Source organism: Sinocyclocheilus rhinocerous, unplaced genomic scaffold (genome assembly GCF_001515625.1).
Source record: "Sinocyclocheilus rhinocerous isolate Xijiao unplaced genomic scaffold, SAMN03320098_v1.1 scaffold585, whole genome shotgun sequence".
In the NCBI taxonomy this organism is placed as follows: Eukaryota; Metazoa; Chordata; class Actinopteri; order Cypriniformes; family Cyprinidae; genus Sinocyclocheilus; species Sinocyclocheilus rhinocerous.
In genome coordinates this window covers 143,968-157,815 of record NW_015630024.1, presented here as the reverse complement: position 1 = coordinate 157,815, position 13,848 = coordinate 143,968, and the positions used below count along the sequence as shown (strand labels likewise).

At 36.1% G+C, this 13,848-nt stretch overlaps 1 protein-coding gene across 1 annotated transcript in view; it reads left to right on the top strand.

The window, feature by feature from the left end:
* nedd4l (NEDD4 like E3 ubiquitin protein ligase) overlaps nt 1–12,349 on the top strand; it is a 79,889-nt gene extending 67,540 nt beyond the window's left edge. Inside the window, exons 20-31 of the mRNA XM_016551918.1 lie at nt 1,231–1,296; nt 3,262–3,491; nt 4,483–4,604; nt 4,793–4,863; nt 5,075–5,170; nt 5,280–5,353; nt 5,437–5,497; nt 6,336–6,395; nt 8,038–8,145; nt 9,354–9,450; nt 9,762–9,834; nt 10,552–12,349. Coding sequence (XP_016407404.1) covers nt 1,231–1,296; nt 3,262–3,491; nt 4,483–4,604; nt 4,793–4,863; nt 5,075–5,170; nt 5,280–5,353; nt 5,437–5,497; nt 6,336–6,395; nt 8,038–8,145; nt 9,354–9,450; nt 9,762–9,834; nt 10,552–10,654 — 1,161 coding nt within the window. The 3' untranslated portion in view covers nt 10,655–12,349. The remainder of the gene's footprint in view (nt 1–1,230; nt 1,297–3,261; nt 3,492–4,482; nt 4,605–4,792; nt 4,864–5,074; nt 5,171–5,279; nt 5,354–5,436; nt 5,498–6,335; nt 6,396–8,037; nt 8,146–9,353; nt 9,451–9,761; nt 9,835–10,551) is intronic.
* The last annotated feature ends 1,499 nt before the right edge of the window (nt 12,350–13,848 follow it).

The window sequence follows — 13,848 nt, the reverse complement described above, 5'->3', positions numbered from 1 at the left end:
CTTTCTTTACTTAATATCCTAATGATTTTTGGCATAAAAGAAAAATCAATAATTTTGACCCATACAATGTAGTTTTGGCTATTGCTACAAATATACCCCAGCTACTTAAGACTGGTTTTGTGCTCCAGGGTCACATATAAAAAAAAATTGGTACAGAATACAAGGAGATTTGTCAGAAGTAGGGGAAGAAAAGACTTTTTCAAAATATTTTGAGACAAAATTTTAATGGCAAATTTTTTGTTTTAATTTTTGTTGTGCGATTATTTTTAGCAGTAGTAGTAATAATAAATAATATGCATTTATCACAATGATCCTCATTACTGCAATTTAGCAGTTTTATTGCAATACAGTTAAAAATGTTAAATAATCTATTTTTAAAAAACAGATTAAATTAGAGGTACAGTATTACAACATAAAAATAACTTTTTTTTTTTTTTTTTTTACAATACAGTAAAATTCCAAAAAAGCTATGTCACAATGAAAAATAGAGGCCATTTTCATTCTAAATGTTTATGCATTTAAAAAAATTCTCTGTCATTAATTACTCACCCTCATGTCGTTCCAAACCCGTAAGACCTCCGTTCATCTTTGGAACACAAATAAAGATATTTTTATTTATTATTTTTATTTAAGATATTTTATTTTATTTTACTATTCATTTTTTTTTATTATTCAAACCAATTTAGCAGTTGATCACCAGTTTAACCAAAATTCTAAATCCTTAAAAAATGTAAAAAAAAATATACATAAACTATCATTCAAAAGTTTGGAGTCTGTAAGTTTTTAAAATGTTTTTTTTAAAGTCTCTTCTGCTTTCCAAGGCCGCCTTTATTTGATCAAAAATAAACTGTAATTTTGTGAAATAGTATTACAACTTAAATATAAGTTTGAATATATTTTAAAATGTAATTGATTCTTATGATGCAAAGCTGAATTTTCAGCATCATTAAAATAGAGGCCATTTTCATTCTAAATGTTTATGCATTTAAAAAAATTCATTCATTCATTCACTCAAATTCATTTTCAAAATACTCATTTGAAATATGGCCTGACCAGAATGTGTTTTTGTGATATTTATACAAATATACTATATAATATATATCAGATGTTCTTTTGAAAACATTTCGAATAATTTCCAAACTCATGTTTGTTTTCTTGCTTGTCCGTTGGTATTTGCTGTTATCCTTATGTTATATTTATGTATTCAATTGTTTATTTGTCTTCTTTTAGGCGGTGCCATATTCCAGAGAATTCAAGCAGAAGTATGATTACTTCAGAAAGAAGTTAAAGAAGCCGGTAAGAAATGAAGCGTTTTAAGAGACATTACAGTGAGCTCTTTCTTGTCACGAAATAAACTGTAATTTTGTGAAATAGTATTACAACTTAAATATAAGTTTGAATATATTTTAAAATGTAATTGATTCTTATGATGCAAAGCTGAATTTTCAGCATCATTACTCCAGTCTTCAGTGTCACATGATCCTTCAGACATCATTATAATATGATGATTTGGAGCTCAAGAAACATTTCTCAATTTAATCATTGTTAAAAAACAGTTGTGTATCCTTGCTGAATAAAAGTAGTAATTTCTTTTTTTTTAAATCTTTCGAACCCCAAACTTTTGAACAGTAGCATTTAAGACAAACAAAAATTTATATTATCAAATTACATTTCATTTTGCTTTATATGGTCTAGTCAGAAATGACTGTTTTATGCAATTGATAACAATAGTTTTTAACAATAAGACTTTTTAAAATATTTTGATGGTCTTTACGTCACTCTAAACATACTGTAATAGTGGGTAGAAAGCTACATTTTAATTAATTACATTTATGCATTTGGCAGACTTGTCACGTACTGTATTCCTAGACACTCTAATTTATTCCGTGTGAAATCCTTGTCGGGGAGTGAAGAGCGTTTTCTTTTTTTTTTTTTTCCATTGGGTGTTAAATTGTTCTTCACACGACAGAAACGCAGCCGTTTAGTGCTGTGATTGTTTCAAACCTTACTATTAAGTCTAGATGTTAGTGTGACACTCAAAGCTTGTAGCTAATCGTGATCTTCAGTTTATTATTCTGTGAATTTCTCAATTTAATCATTGTTAAAAAACAGTTGTGTATCCTTGCTGAATAAAAGTAATAATTTCTTTTTTTTAAAAATCTTTCTAACCCCAAACTTTTGAACAGTAGCATTTAAGACAAACAAAAATTTATATTATCAAATTACATTTCATTTTGCTTTATATGGTCTAGTCAGAAATGACTGTTTTATGCAATTGATAACAATAGTTTTTAACAATAAGACTTTTTAAAATATTTTGATGGTCTTTACGTCACTCTAAACATACTGTAATAGTGGGTAGAAAGCTACATTTTAATTAATTACATTTATGCATTTGGCAGATGCTTTTATTCAATTTTGGTGTTTGAAATTATTTTACGCTGCTTTACAATGTGACCAAAATGAGGTGCCTTGGAATGCAGCATAGTTTTGCTGTCTGTAATCCACCTGCCTTCTGTTTTACACATACAGTAATGCAGGCTCCATTCACAGATATGCTCTCAAGTTCCTATTTGTTGTTTTGTCTCAGTAACTTTATTCTGTGCTGTGTGATCAGTAACTATTTAGATGTTAAAGGTAACATAAGTTGTGAGATCATTTTTCTCATGCATCATTAAACTCGGACGTGTCCTCAGTGTCCGTCACAACACAGGTGTGTTCAAGCACTGCTGAGTCTGCTGCCGTGGTCGATATACACCTGTTCTGTTTGTCAGCTCCACACATTCACAAACGACCTCTAGTGGTGTGTACACTGATTTATGTAGAACCACCACATTGAAAGTTTGTTTACACATTGAAACTTAAGGTTTTCTGTAAATTTAATTTGTACCAAATAGCAATAAAAATGTGAGGCTTATAAAGGCTTGTAAAATTCCTCTTCTCCTCCTCAGACACCAAAAAAACTTTGATCCGTTTATTGCATCCCCCTTTTCATGAATGCAACTCTGTTATTTATCTCTCTCTCTCTCTCTCTCCCACAGGCAGATATTCCAAACCGTTTCGAGATGAAGCTGCACAGGAATAACATCTTTGAGGAGTCGTACAGACGAATCATGTCCCTGAAGAAACCCGACAGTCTGAAGGCCCGCCTGTCGGGGTTGCTTTCGTGATCTTCAGTTTATTATTCTGTGATTTTATTCATCCAGATTTCATGAATGCAACTCTGTTATTTATCTCTCTCTCTCTCTCTCTCTCCCACAGGCAGATATTCCAAACCGTTTCGAGATGAAGCTGCACAGGAATAACATCTTTGAGGAGTCGTACAGACGAATCATGTCCCTGAAGAAACCCGACAGTCTGAAGGCCCGTCTGTGGATCGAGTTTGAATCGGAGAAAGGCCTGGACTATGGGGGCGTGGCCAGAGAATGGTTCTTCCTGCTCTCCAAGGAGATGTTTAACCCTTATTATGGGCTGTTTGAGTACTCGGCCACGTAAGTGTCCAAGTGTTTGTCCACTACAGTTTTGTCGAGTTTGAGCTTCTTTGGCAGATTTGCTCGAACTGACACGTAAATCCTGAACCTCCCACCTCCACTTCTCGCCTCGTATCTGCATCTCCTTTTAGTGCTCATCCCATCCCAGAGATCAGACTAGCTAACTGGCATTTTGCCTGTCTTTAAAGTTCTTAACCCTCTGGGGTCCATGGGTGTTTTGGGGGCCTGAAGAAGTTTTGACATGCCCTGACATTTGTGTTTTTTTCAGTTGCTTATAAACATATGAATGGCTAAAGTCCAAAAGTACAATACATGATTGTGTTTTTGAGAAAGCAACGTTTATGCGTGGTTAGTGAAAAACTAAAATTTTTAAGTCATTGAAATAAGGCCATAAAACATACAGAACATTTGTTCACAAGACTTTTGAGAACTGGATCTTATAGCCTAGAGTTTTTGGTTCAAAATGATGCGAAAATCATCCTGTTTACTCCTTCACAGAAAACAATATATTGATTTTCACTTTTAATGGCGTTTTGTAGTTGTGACATTATTTAGCTGTGAGCAGGCATCTCCATTTTTTTGTGTTTTCTGTTTTTTCCCTTATTTTTTATTTTTGTTTTATAATCGGTTTATTATATATATTTTATCTGTCTGTCTGTATATCAATCTGTCAGATTTTTTCTGTCTTTATTTGTTCATCTGTCTTGTCTTCATGTCTATCTATGTATATATCTGTCTATCTATATATTTACATGTCTGTCTCTCTGTCTATATATCTGCCTGTCTGTATATACATTTATCTGTCTCTGTCAGTATATATCTATGTCTTTCTGTCTGTATTGTTGTTCTGAAAGAAAGCAAGCATTTCTTCTTGTGTTACAGAGCTGGTCTGTTATGTTGTTAGATGTCCTCCACTGACACTCATTAGAGAACGCAGCAGAGCTGGCATCATAATTCATTCATTTAACGTCTCCCTTCTGTCTGTCTGCAGAGATAACTACACCCTTCAGATCAATCCAAACTCTGGCCTCTGTAATGAGGATCACCTCTCATACTTCAAGTTCATCGGTCGGGTGGCTGGCATGGCTGTGTATCACGGAAAGCTGTTAGACGGTACATAAACCTGTTTTTTAAGAGCTGATCTGAAGCATTTTCATGTGACACTTTCTCTATTTTTATAGTTCACTTTTTTTATTATTATCATGTTATTATAATTATTTTTTTGTTTGTTTTGGGATTTGATTTGTAGTTGCTGTTCCCTGTTACTAACAGAAATTTATTCTTCTTGTTTGTTTTTGCAGGTTTCTTCATTCGACCATTCTATAAAATGATGCTGGGCAAACAGATCACACTGAATGATATGGAGTCAGTGGTGCGTTCACACACACACACACACACACACACCAACACGCACACCAATTTTAAGATATAACCCACAGCAGAACAGTGCAGAAACGTCATAAAACAGAATTCTCATTGAAGTATGTTGTTTGAAGGCATTGATCTGAATTTAGTGTGTCTGTGCACATGTATACTTTTCTCATTTTTCTCACTCCTGTTTAATGTTCATGTACACCATGTAGGACAGTGAATACTACAACTCTCTCAAGTGGATTCTGGAAAACGACCCCACAGAACTGGACTTGCGGTTCTGCATTGATGAGGACAACTTTGGACAGGTAACAGCATTATGTGTCTAAATATGTTTTTGTTGAAGTAAGTCATTTTCAATGAAAAAAAATGTTATTGTGGTATTTTTGTTCGTTTTTTTTAAATATATATTTATAGACATATCAGGTGGATTTGAAGCCAAGCGGATCAGACATGGTTGTAACCAATGACAACAAAAAAGAATACATAGAGTGAGTTGCTCTCTTGCTCCATTTGTAAATTCTTGCATATGGCATTTTATACTAACAAAATCTTTTTTTTTGGCTCTGCACAGCCTGGTGATTCAGTGGCGGTTTGTGAACCGGGTTCAGAAACAGATGAACGCCTTTTTGGAGGTACATGATCAAATCCCCCACACAATAAAAAGTTATCTGTAGTTCCATGTATTGCCACTAGGTGGTAGCAGAAGTTTGGATATTCCTTATGGCTGCATGCCATAGACCAGGGGTCACCAAACTTGATCCTGGAGGGCCGGTGTCCTGCAGAGTTTAGCTCCAACTTGCCTCAACACACCTGCCTGCAAGTTTCAAGTATACCTAGTAAGAGCTTGATTAGCTGGTTCAGGTGTGTTTAATTAGGGTTGGACACCGGCCCTCCAGGACCGAGTCTGGTGACCCCTGCCATAGACAGTAAAAAAAAAGATGGACGACACTTCCTTCCACTATAGAAAAGTGAAGCCAAAACATTTTCAGTATGGCCACTGTCATCTTGTGAAAATGACGTAATTTGGAGCCAGAGTCTGCACAGTAGTGTCGTGAGGTGCAGCCGCGGTATCAAAGTCCTGCCCAAACTCCCGCAGACCCAATCGCAAGCTCACAATCATGACACCACATGATGATGTTTTTATAGCATCAAATAACTAGTTAAAAGCAAATTTGTTAAGAAAAACGAACACTTGGACATACATCTGCATGATAAGAACTACCTAAAATGACGGAAACCATCTTTGGAAAAAATTTATTTGAAGTGTAATTTGATTATTTAGTTTGTCTCACATCCCATTAGATTACATGGAGAGGGCGGGGGTTATGACCTATACTGCAGCCAGTCACCTGGGGGTGATCTAGACGCTATGGCTTCACTTTTGAGGACTCATCGTGCACGCTTGTTGCATGCCAATATGCTATAATGACATGCAATGTTTTGATCATGTTTCACATGTCTGTTTCACAGGGCTTCACTGAACTCATTCCCATTGACTTGATAAAGATTTTTGACGAAAACGAACTGGAGGTAACAACTTCCCACATACCCATTACTCGTGCCTGCCGTTGTCATGGAGACTGAATCCTCCATGTCCAAGACTTTCATAGAATTATAAAAAAAAAAGTGCAAAAAAAAGCCTGTATTTTGTTGAATGAATCGACTCCAAATATAGAAGAAAATCAAATCAAATAAAGTACTTTTAAGTTTACGAAAATTGTATTGTAGAAAATTGTATTGCCACAAGCAGTACATAAAACATTTCGGGTACTGTATACTATACACCAGTGGTCACCAACCTTTTTAGGCCCAAGATCCCTGACCTCGGCCTTTATGAAAGACAAGATCTACCTATTGAAGAATTGATAGAAAAAGACATCCCAGATTGTACTTCAAATTTGAGGCCTTTTACTTAGTATTTTAATTAGGGATGCGCCGATCATAGCTGATTCAGAATTCAGATTTTCTTTTCTTTCTTTTTTTTTTAACTAGCAAATTGGATTCTGGGGGTAAAATACACGTTTTTCGGCGGGGATCTTCAAGTAAAATTCACATTCCAGGGACTAAATATCACGTTATTGGGGTCGCTTCAACCCGCGGACATGAACAACAACCCGCGGCAGCAGTGTTAAAGTAGCCCAATGTAATGCATTTTTGTACTTATTTTACTGTTTTTTTTCGGGATCTACTGGGACAGTGATAAAGATCTACCAGTCGATCGCGATCGACGGGTTGGCGACCACTGCTATACACCATATTATACAATAGTATTGTTCAAAAACACACACACACACACAACTGTTAAAAAGTTAAAGGTCAGGATGATTTTTTTAAATTATTTTTTTATGATTATTTTTTATTTTAATTACTTTTATTATGCAAGGACACTCAAAAGTGACAGTAAAGACATTGCCAAAAAAACTTTTAAAAAATGAATCTTTTTTGTCACAAATTTCAAAAATGTAATATTGATAATAATTATTGAGTACCAAATCATCATAGTAGAAGACTGAAAATTCAGCTTTGCCATTACAGAAATAATGTTAAAAAAAATATATATATATATATGTATTTATTAAAAACATTTTTACAATTTTTTTAAAATTGTAATAAAGTTTCACAATATTACGGTCTTTATTTTTTATCCAGCCTTTTAGCACCCTTAGTGAGCATAAGAGATGTCCTTTAAAAACATTTAAAAAAAAATCTTATAAAGGAAAGGGACGTGACATGTGGCCAAGTATGGTGACCCATACTAGGAATTAGTGCTCTGCATTTATCCCATCCAAAGTGCACACACACAGCAGTGAACACACACACACCGTGAACACGCACCCGGAGCAGTGGGCAGCCATTTTTTTTGCTGCGGCGCCCGGGGAGCAGTTTGGGGGTTCGGTGCCTTGCTCAAGGGCACCTCAGTCGTGGTATTGAAGGTGGGAGCGCTCGCTGTACATTCACTCCCCCCACCTACAATCCCTGCCGGTACGAGACTCGAACCCGCAACCTTTGGGTTATGAGTCCGACTCTCTAACCATTAGGCCACGACTTCCCATCGACCCTAAACATTGTTTATTTATATATATATATAATGCTTTCTGAAGTTGAGTAGCTGTGGTGTGATGTTGGTCTGTGTGTGTTAGTGTGTTTATTGTGCTGTATTCTCTGTCTCCAGCTGCTGATGTGTGGTCTGGGAGACGTGGACGTCAATGACTGGAGGCAGCACACCATCTATAAGAACGGCTACTGTCCTAATCACCCTGTGATCCAGTGGTTCTGGAAGGTATGGAGAAGCACATGGCCTGTGTTTTTTGTGTGCAAACATTTTGGACACACTTATTAATTATTATTCCTATTTTTTCACATTTATAGCAGTAGTAAAACCATATGAACTATGAAATATTACAGATGTAGTGACTGAAAACAAAAAAAAATCTAAACAATCTCATGTTTATTTTAACTTCATGGGTGCATCCTGGAATGATCTCCTCAAACTAAGGCATTAAAAAAATAGAATGTTAGTTTTGTAAATAAGTCATGAATGCATATTTTTCTTCAGAATTAATTTCAGGCATTTAAACAAACCTTTAGATCAAAAGATTTTAAAGATCATGAGGAACTAATTTAGTCAAGTGTGTCCAAACTTTTGTATGCATAAGTGTGTCTGACCCCATGCCAAGTGCACTGCGCGGGAAGTTACCGATCAAAGTCTGTTTGATGTGAGGCTCATCGAGTGTTTACTCTGATGAAAGAGTCACGGTACGCATTAGGAACGTCTTATCAGTAGTCTGGAGCCAGACTTGCTCTTTCTACACACACATAGGTAAATACATACAGATTTACTCTCCAGTACATTTATACAGCAAATGTGTCATATTTGAAAAATGGTTTGAAGTCTATGTGAAATTAGGCACAAATTTCTTCAGTTGTGAAGTTAATCTATCGGGTCAGAGCTGTACATCCAAGGATGTTCATAACATCTATAGACCTATTCATATTTATTTAATTTTTGAATAACAGTCCATGAAGAAAGATGATTTTTCCCCCCAGAATGGTGTAGTTATGGCATCTGCTAGCAGGGGTTTACTGGCCAAACTTTGACCCCTGGCTCCAACAGTGCAGGTTTAAGTCCAGCTTGTGGCATTTTCTGATCCTGTTCCCCCATAAAAAATATGATGGACATGCCAAACACCAAAAAAATGTCATACAGAATTAAATCAATTTTAATACATTTAGATATAGAATATGAGTCATTGTTAGCAATCAAGCAACCGTATCTTAATGTGCCAGTTGTAAGTGGAGTAAGTGGAGGTTTTCTACTGATGATTATTTGAATAGAATTCTAAATGTATTTATTTTAAGAGAAAAACTACCTTGGTTCCCTGGCATGGTTGTTTTGAGAACTTATTCTCTGGAAAATGTTTTCCTTACTGTAGTATAAAGAGACGAAAGTTATTGGTATTAACTATGTCTCTCTACATCTCAACTCAGGCTGTCTTGTTAATGGATGCCGAAAAGCGGATTAGACTTTTGCAGTTCGTCACTGGAACATCCAGAGTGCCAATGAACGGCTTTGCTGAACTCTACGGTAAATAATGCAATACTGTGCCTAATATAATAAAAAATTTAAGGGGGTCTGAATACTTTCCGTACCCACTGTATATATATATATATGTGTGTGTGTGTGTGTGTGTTATTTTGTAAACGTATGTTTGTTTGTTTTTTAGAAAATGTCACTGGCGTTGTAGTACAATTGTAGTATCATTTAATGCAGACAGTCTATAAGATGTTTGTAGCAGCTTCATCTGTTTTCAGATCTTAGCATTTCCCTTTGAGACCTATATAATGAATAGACTCCATTCCTGATTGGTCCTTGACGAGTCACGTGATCTGTTGCAGGTTCCAATGGGCCGCAGTTGTTTACTATCGAGCAGTGGGGGACACCTGACAAACTCCCTCGTGCTCACACCTGGTAAGACCTAGTGGGATTTAACTGCTTTATTTACTCAAACACATCTATATATTTTCCGTTCATCTCCCGTAGAAGGCATTATTTTATTTGACTTTATTTTATTTTATTTTTATTCTATTTTTTATTTTTCTATTTATTTAATTTCAATATTTTTTATTAATTTTTTTAATAGTTTTTTTTGTTTTGTTTTGTTTTGGGAAAATACCAAAATATACCAAAAACTATTTGGGGATATTCTGAAAAGATGTCACTCTCTTTTAATTTAAAAACAACTACACTGTGTGCACAATTATTAGGCAAGTGATGATTTTGACCATATCATCATTTTATCCATAATTTCCAAGTCCAAGCTGTATAAACTTGAATGCTTATTGGATTTAATGCATATCAGGTGATGTGTATTTGTGTAACGAGGGTGAAAATAAACAAGTGAGATCTTTGCTTTTCATTTAGTTGCATAATAATTCTGCACACTAATAGTTGCCTAATAACGGTGTACATGTAGATATTCTCTTAAGAACGCCAAAACTTCACTTTTACTACTTAAATGTTCAGGTTTGAGGGTTTGTTAACATTTTGGATTGACCAAGAGCACTGTAGTTGTACAATAACTAAATTAATCCTCAAAAATACAACTTGCCTAATAATTGTGCACACAGTGTAAATGTTTGCATTTAGTTTATCTCAATGATTCCGTTATGTTTTCTTCCCACGCAGCTTTAATCGCCTGGACCTCCCGACGTACGAGTCATTTGAAGACCTGCGAGAGAAGCTTCTGATGGCGGTGGAAAACGCCCAAGGCTTCGAGGGCGTCGACTAAAGAAATCCCTTTATATCCATGCGATCTCCTAACGCAACCGATGAGCAAAGACATGTACAACACACTCGCACACACATCTATACTCACATATACACACTCTTGAGTTGCCATTGTACAGCCAGATCCCAGCAGTCGCAGGTGTGTGATGTCAGCACAGTATATGCATGTAATCTGTCTAGCTGGAACGACATTGGCTGTGAACCCGTTTTGATGCCAAACAGCCCACAAATCCCACAAATCATGCTCTCTAATAACACGTTTTATTTCAAAATCCAGCTCTGAGGCCGTGACGACTTTTATTTTGATAGTAAATAAGAAACTTCAGTATTTGGGTGTGGCCTCAGAGTGGGCGTGGCCTTGATATACCACCGCAACCAATCCCATTAATTCCACAAACATAATATAAGTTCAGTGAAGAGGCAACTCTCTTATCAGGTCTTACTAACACCAGATTACCTTAGGAATCACAGCCAGGATGAAGGACACATCCTCATCCTCCCTTATCCCGCAAAGTACGCCAAGTTTCCCGTTCCTTCGTCGAGGATTATTTTTTTATCTTCTTTTGCAACGCCAAGAAGCAACGGGAATTGTTTTTAATAGTTTATTATTATCGCTGTTATTATCATTCTTACAGAGTAAACGGATTATTTGTACCAACAATGTGGTTTACTATTTTAAACAACATTATCGGAAATGCATTAGTGGCCTGGCTATATTCAATTCAATATCCATATCATTGTGGGTTAAAAAAGAAAAGAAAAAACAAACAAAAAAATGATCAACATGATTATTGTATTGCTATGAAAACTGGCATGAACATGTATCTTGTGTTTCAATATGATTACGTAGTAATTATAAAGCTATTCTTCTTCTTGGTTGAGAGCAAAGATGGAAAACGTCGACATGCATCGGACATGAGTTTGTCGGAGAGGGTTTTCTTCAATTGTAATAAGTATTGTTCTTATCTTTATTATGATTATACCTGTTCATAATACTGTAAATGAGTTTGTTTTGGGGGAAAGACACGATTGGACTTTTATTGTACGTGTTAAATCTGTTTGAAGTATTAAAGAGCGACACAGAGTGAAGCTATCTTAAAAGCGCTGTGATTCAACACTGCAAGTCTCGTAGACTTTCAGGACATAAACTTTTTCTTTCTTTGTTTTTTCTTGTTTCTTCTAACACCACTGTACCTAAAAGGGCACTTTATTGATCACACACTAGGGTCATATCTCCTGTTTTTTTTTTTTTGAACTTGAATGTGATTATCTATTTTGTTCTTTTAAAAGCACTCGGTTCCTTGGTGCAATATCTCTTGTTTATAATCGGCCTGCTGCTAACATATCAGATCACAGCTCGGCCCTACAGCTGATCTGGAGTCAGTCTGGTTCGTCAGTGTGAATCCGGATTGGCTCTGTAGGAACGAGCTCCACCTGGAGTCAGACTTCAGACTGGTTCTTTTTCTATTTTCTTTTCCAGTCTTTTATCTGTACGCCTCCCCACTCACACTTTTCGGGCCGCTGTGGCTCTGTAGGTTTGTGATAATATTATGATTATTGTTATAAATTACCCTTTCACTTTTGTAGGGGCAGTTCTTTTTTTTTTTATTGAAGAGGAACATTTACTGTCTGGTTCCTGCTCACCACAAGACCTTGCGATTCGTATAACTTTGTTTGAAATAAACTGATAAATGGAGTTTAGGTGTGGTGTTGTTTTACTGATTTATTCGAAAAGTGTCAGGAAATCAACTAAAGACTTGAAATGGTATCGGATGGGTTTGGATTGATTGATTTCAAGGTAAACACATTCATGTTATTTCTACTTCTGTAACTGTTGGCTGTCGGGTTTGTAAATACCTGTCTGTTCTAGGTTTCAGTTTAAGCTGAAGGTTGAGAGGTTTGAGGTAAAGTGTGTTTTGTCATTTACTGGATTGTCCGAAGTCGAAGAACAAGCAAACAGGAGGACAGAGTTTTGCTTTATTGTGGGGGGTTTTCTTTTTACAGATGTGCAATTTTACATGTTCTGTTGATTTGACCTGTTTCAACGCTGCAGGTACAGCTAACCGGGTCAAATCTGGCAACCCTCTTTGTAATCTAGTTCAAGGCTGTGTTGACTTCTCTGTTGTGTTGATTTTCTGCTCTCATGCTTAAACATTGCAAGCCTACATCTGTAAAATCTTGAAATAATCATAAATATTTATTTCTTTTATGTTATATTATAAAAATGTTGTTGCTTATATAACATGTATTAGTAGTTTTATATATACATACACTATTTTTCAAAAGTTTGGTAAGATAAAAAAAAAAAAAAGGGTTTGAAAGTCTCTTATGCTTACCAAGGCTGCATTGATTTGATCAAAAATACAGTAAAAACAGTAATACTGTGAAATATTATTACAACTTAAAATAACATTTGTTTTATTTGAATGTATTTTAAAGGATTAGTTCACCCAAAAATGAAAATTAGCTTGTGTTTTTACTCTTCCTCGAGGCATCCTAGGTGTATATGACTTTCTTCTTTCAGACGAATCCAGTCGGAGTTATATAAAAAATTGTCCTGGCTATTCCAAGCTCTATCACTGCAGTCCGCGGCAGTGTTGCCAAGTCCGCTGTTTTCCCGTGGAATTGGGCTACTTTAACACTGATGCCGCAGGTTGTTTTTTTATGTCCGCGGGTTGAAACGACTCCAATAACATGATATTTAAACCCTGGAATGCGAATTTTAGCAGAGGAACCCTGCCAAAAAACATGTATTTTCCCCCCTTGGGAGATTTTTAACTGGGGACCCCCTCGAAATGCGATTGGGCTAGTTTTGAGTAGCGTTTGGGTGGGTTTTCTTGTGAAAACCTGGCAACTAGTCAGCGGATGTTGCAGTTGAACAGTCCACAAGTCGTCAAATAAAGCGCGCGCATCCATATTAAAACGTGCCGCACAGGGCACCAGGGGGTGAATAAAGGCCACCTGAAGCGAATCCATTGCTGCGTCCCAATTCCAAAAGGGTCTGGCTGCAGACTTGCGCTTGCACTCTCAGACACTTGCACTTCCGCTAGCGACGTCACTTGAAGTCTTTTTTTTTATTATTTTGTTCTATTTATTTATTCTTTTTGTTTGAATCTCTCAACATTTTACAACAGTAGCCAGGTGGTGAAGACAAGACAAAAGAAACTAAATTACGAAGTCACTTGCAATCGCCAC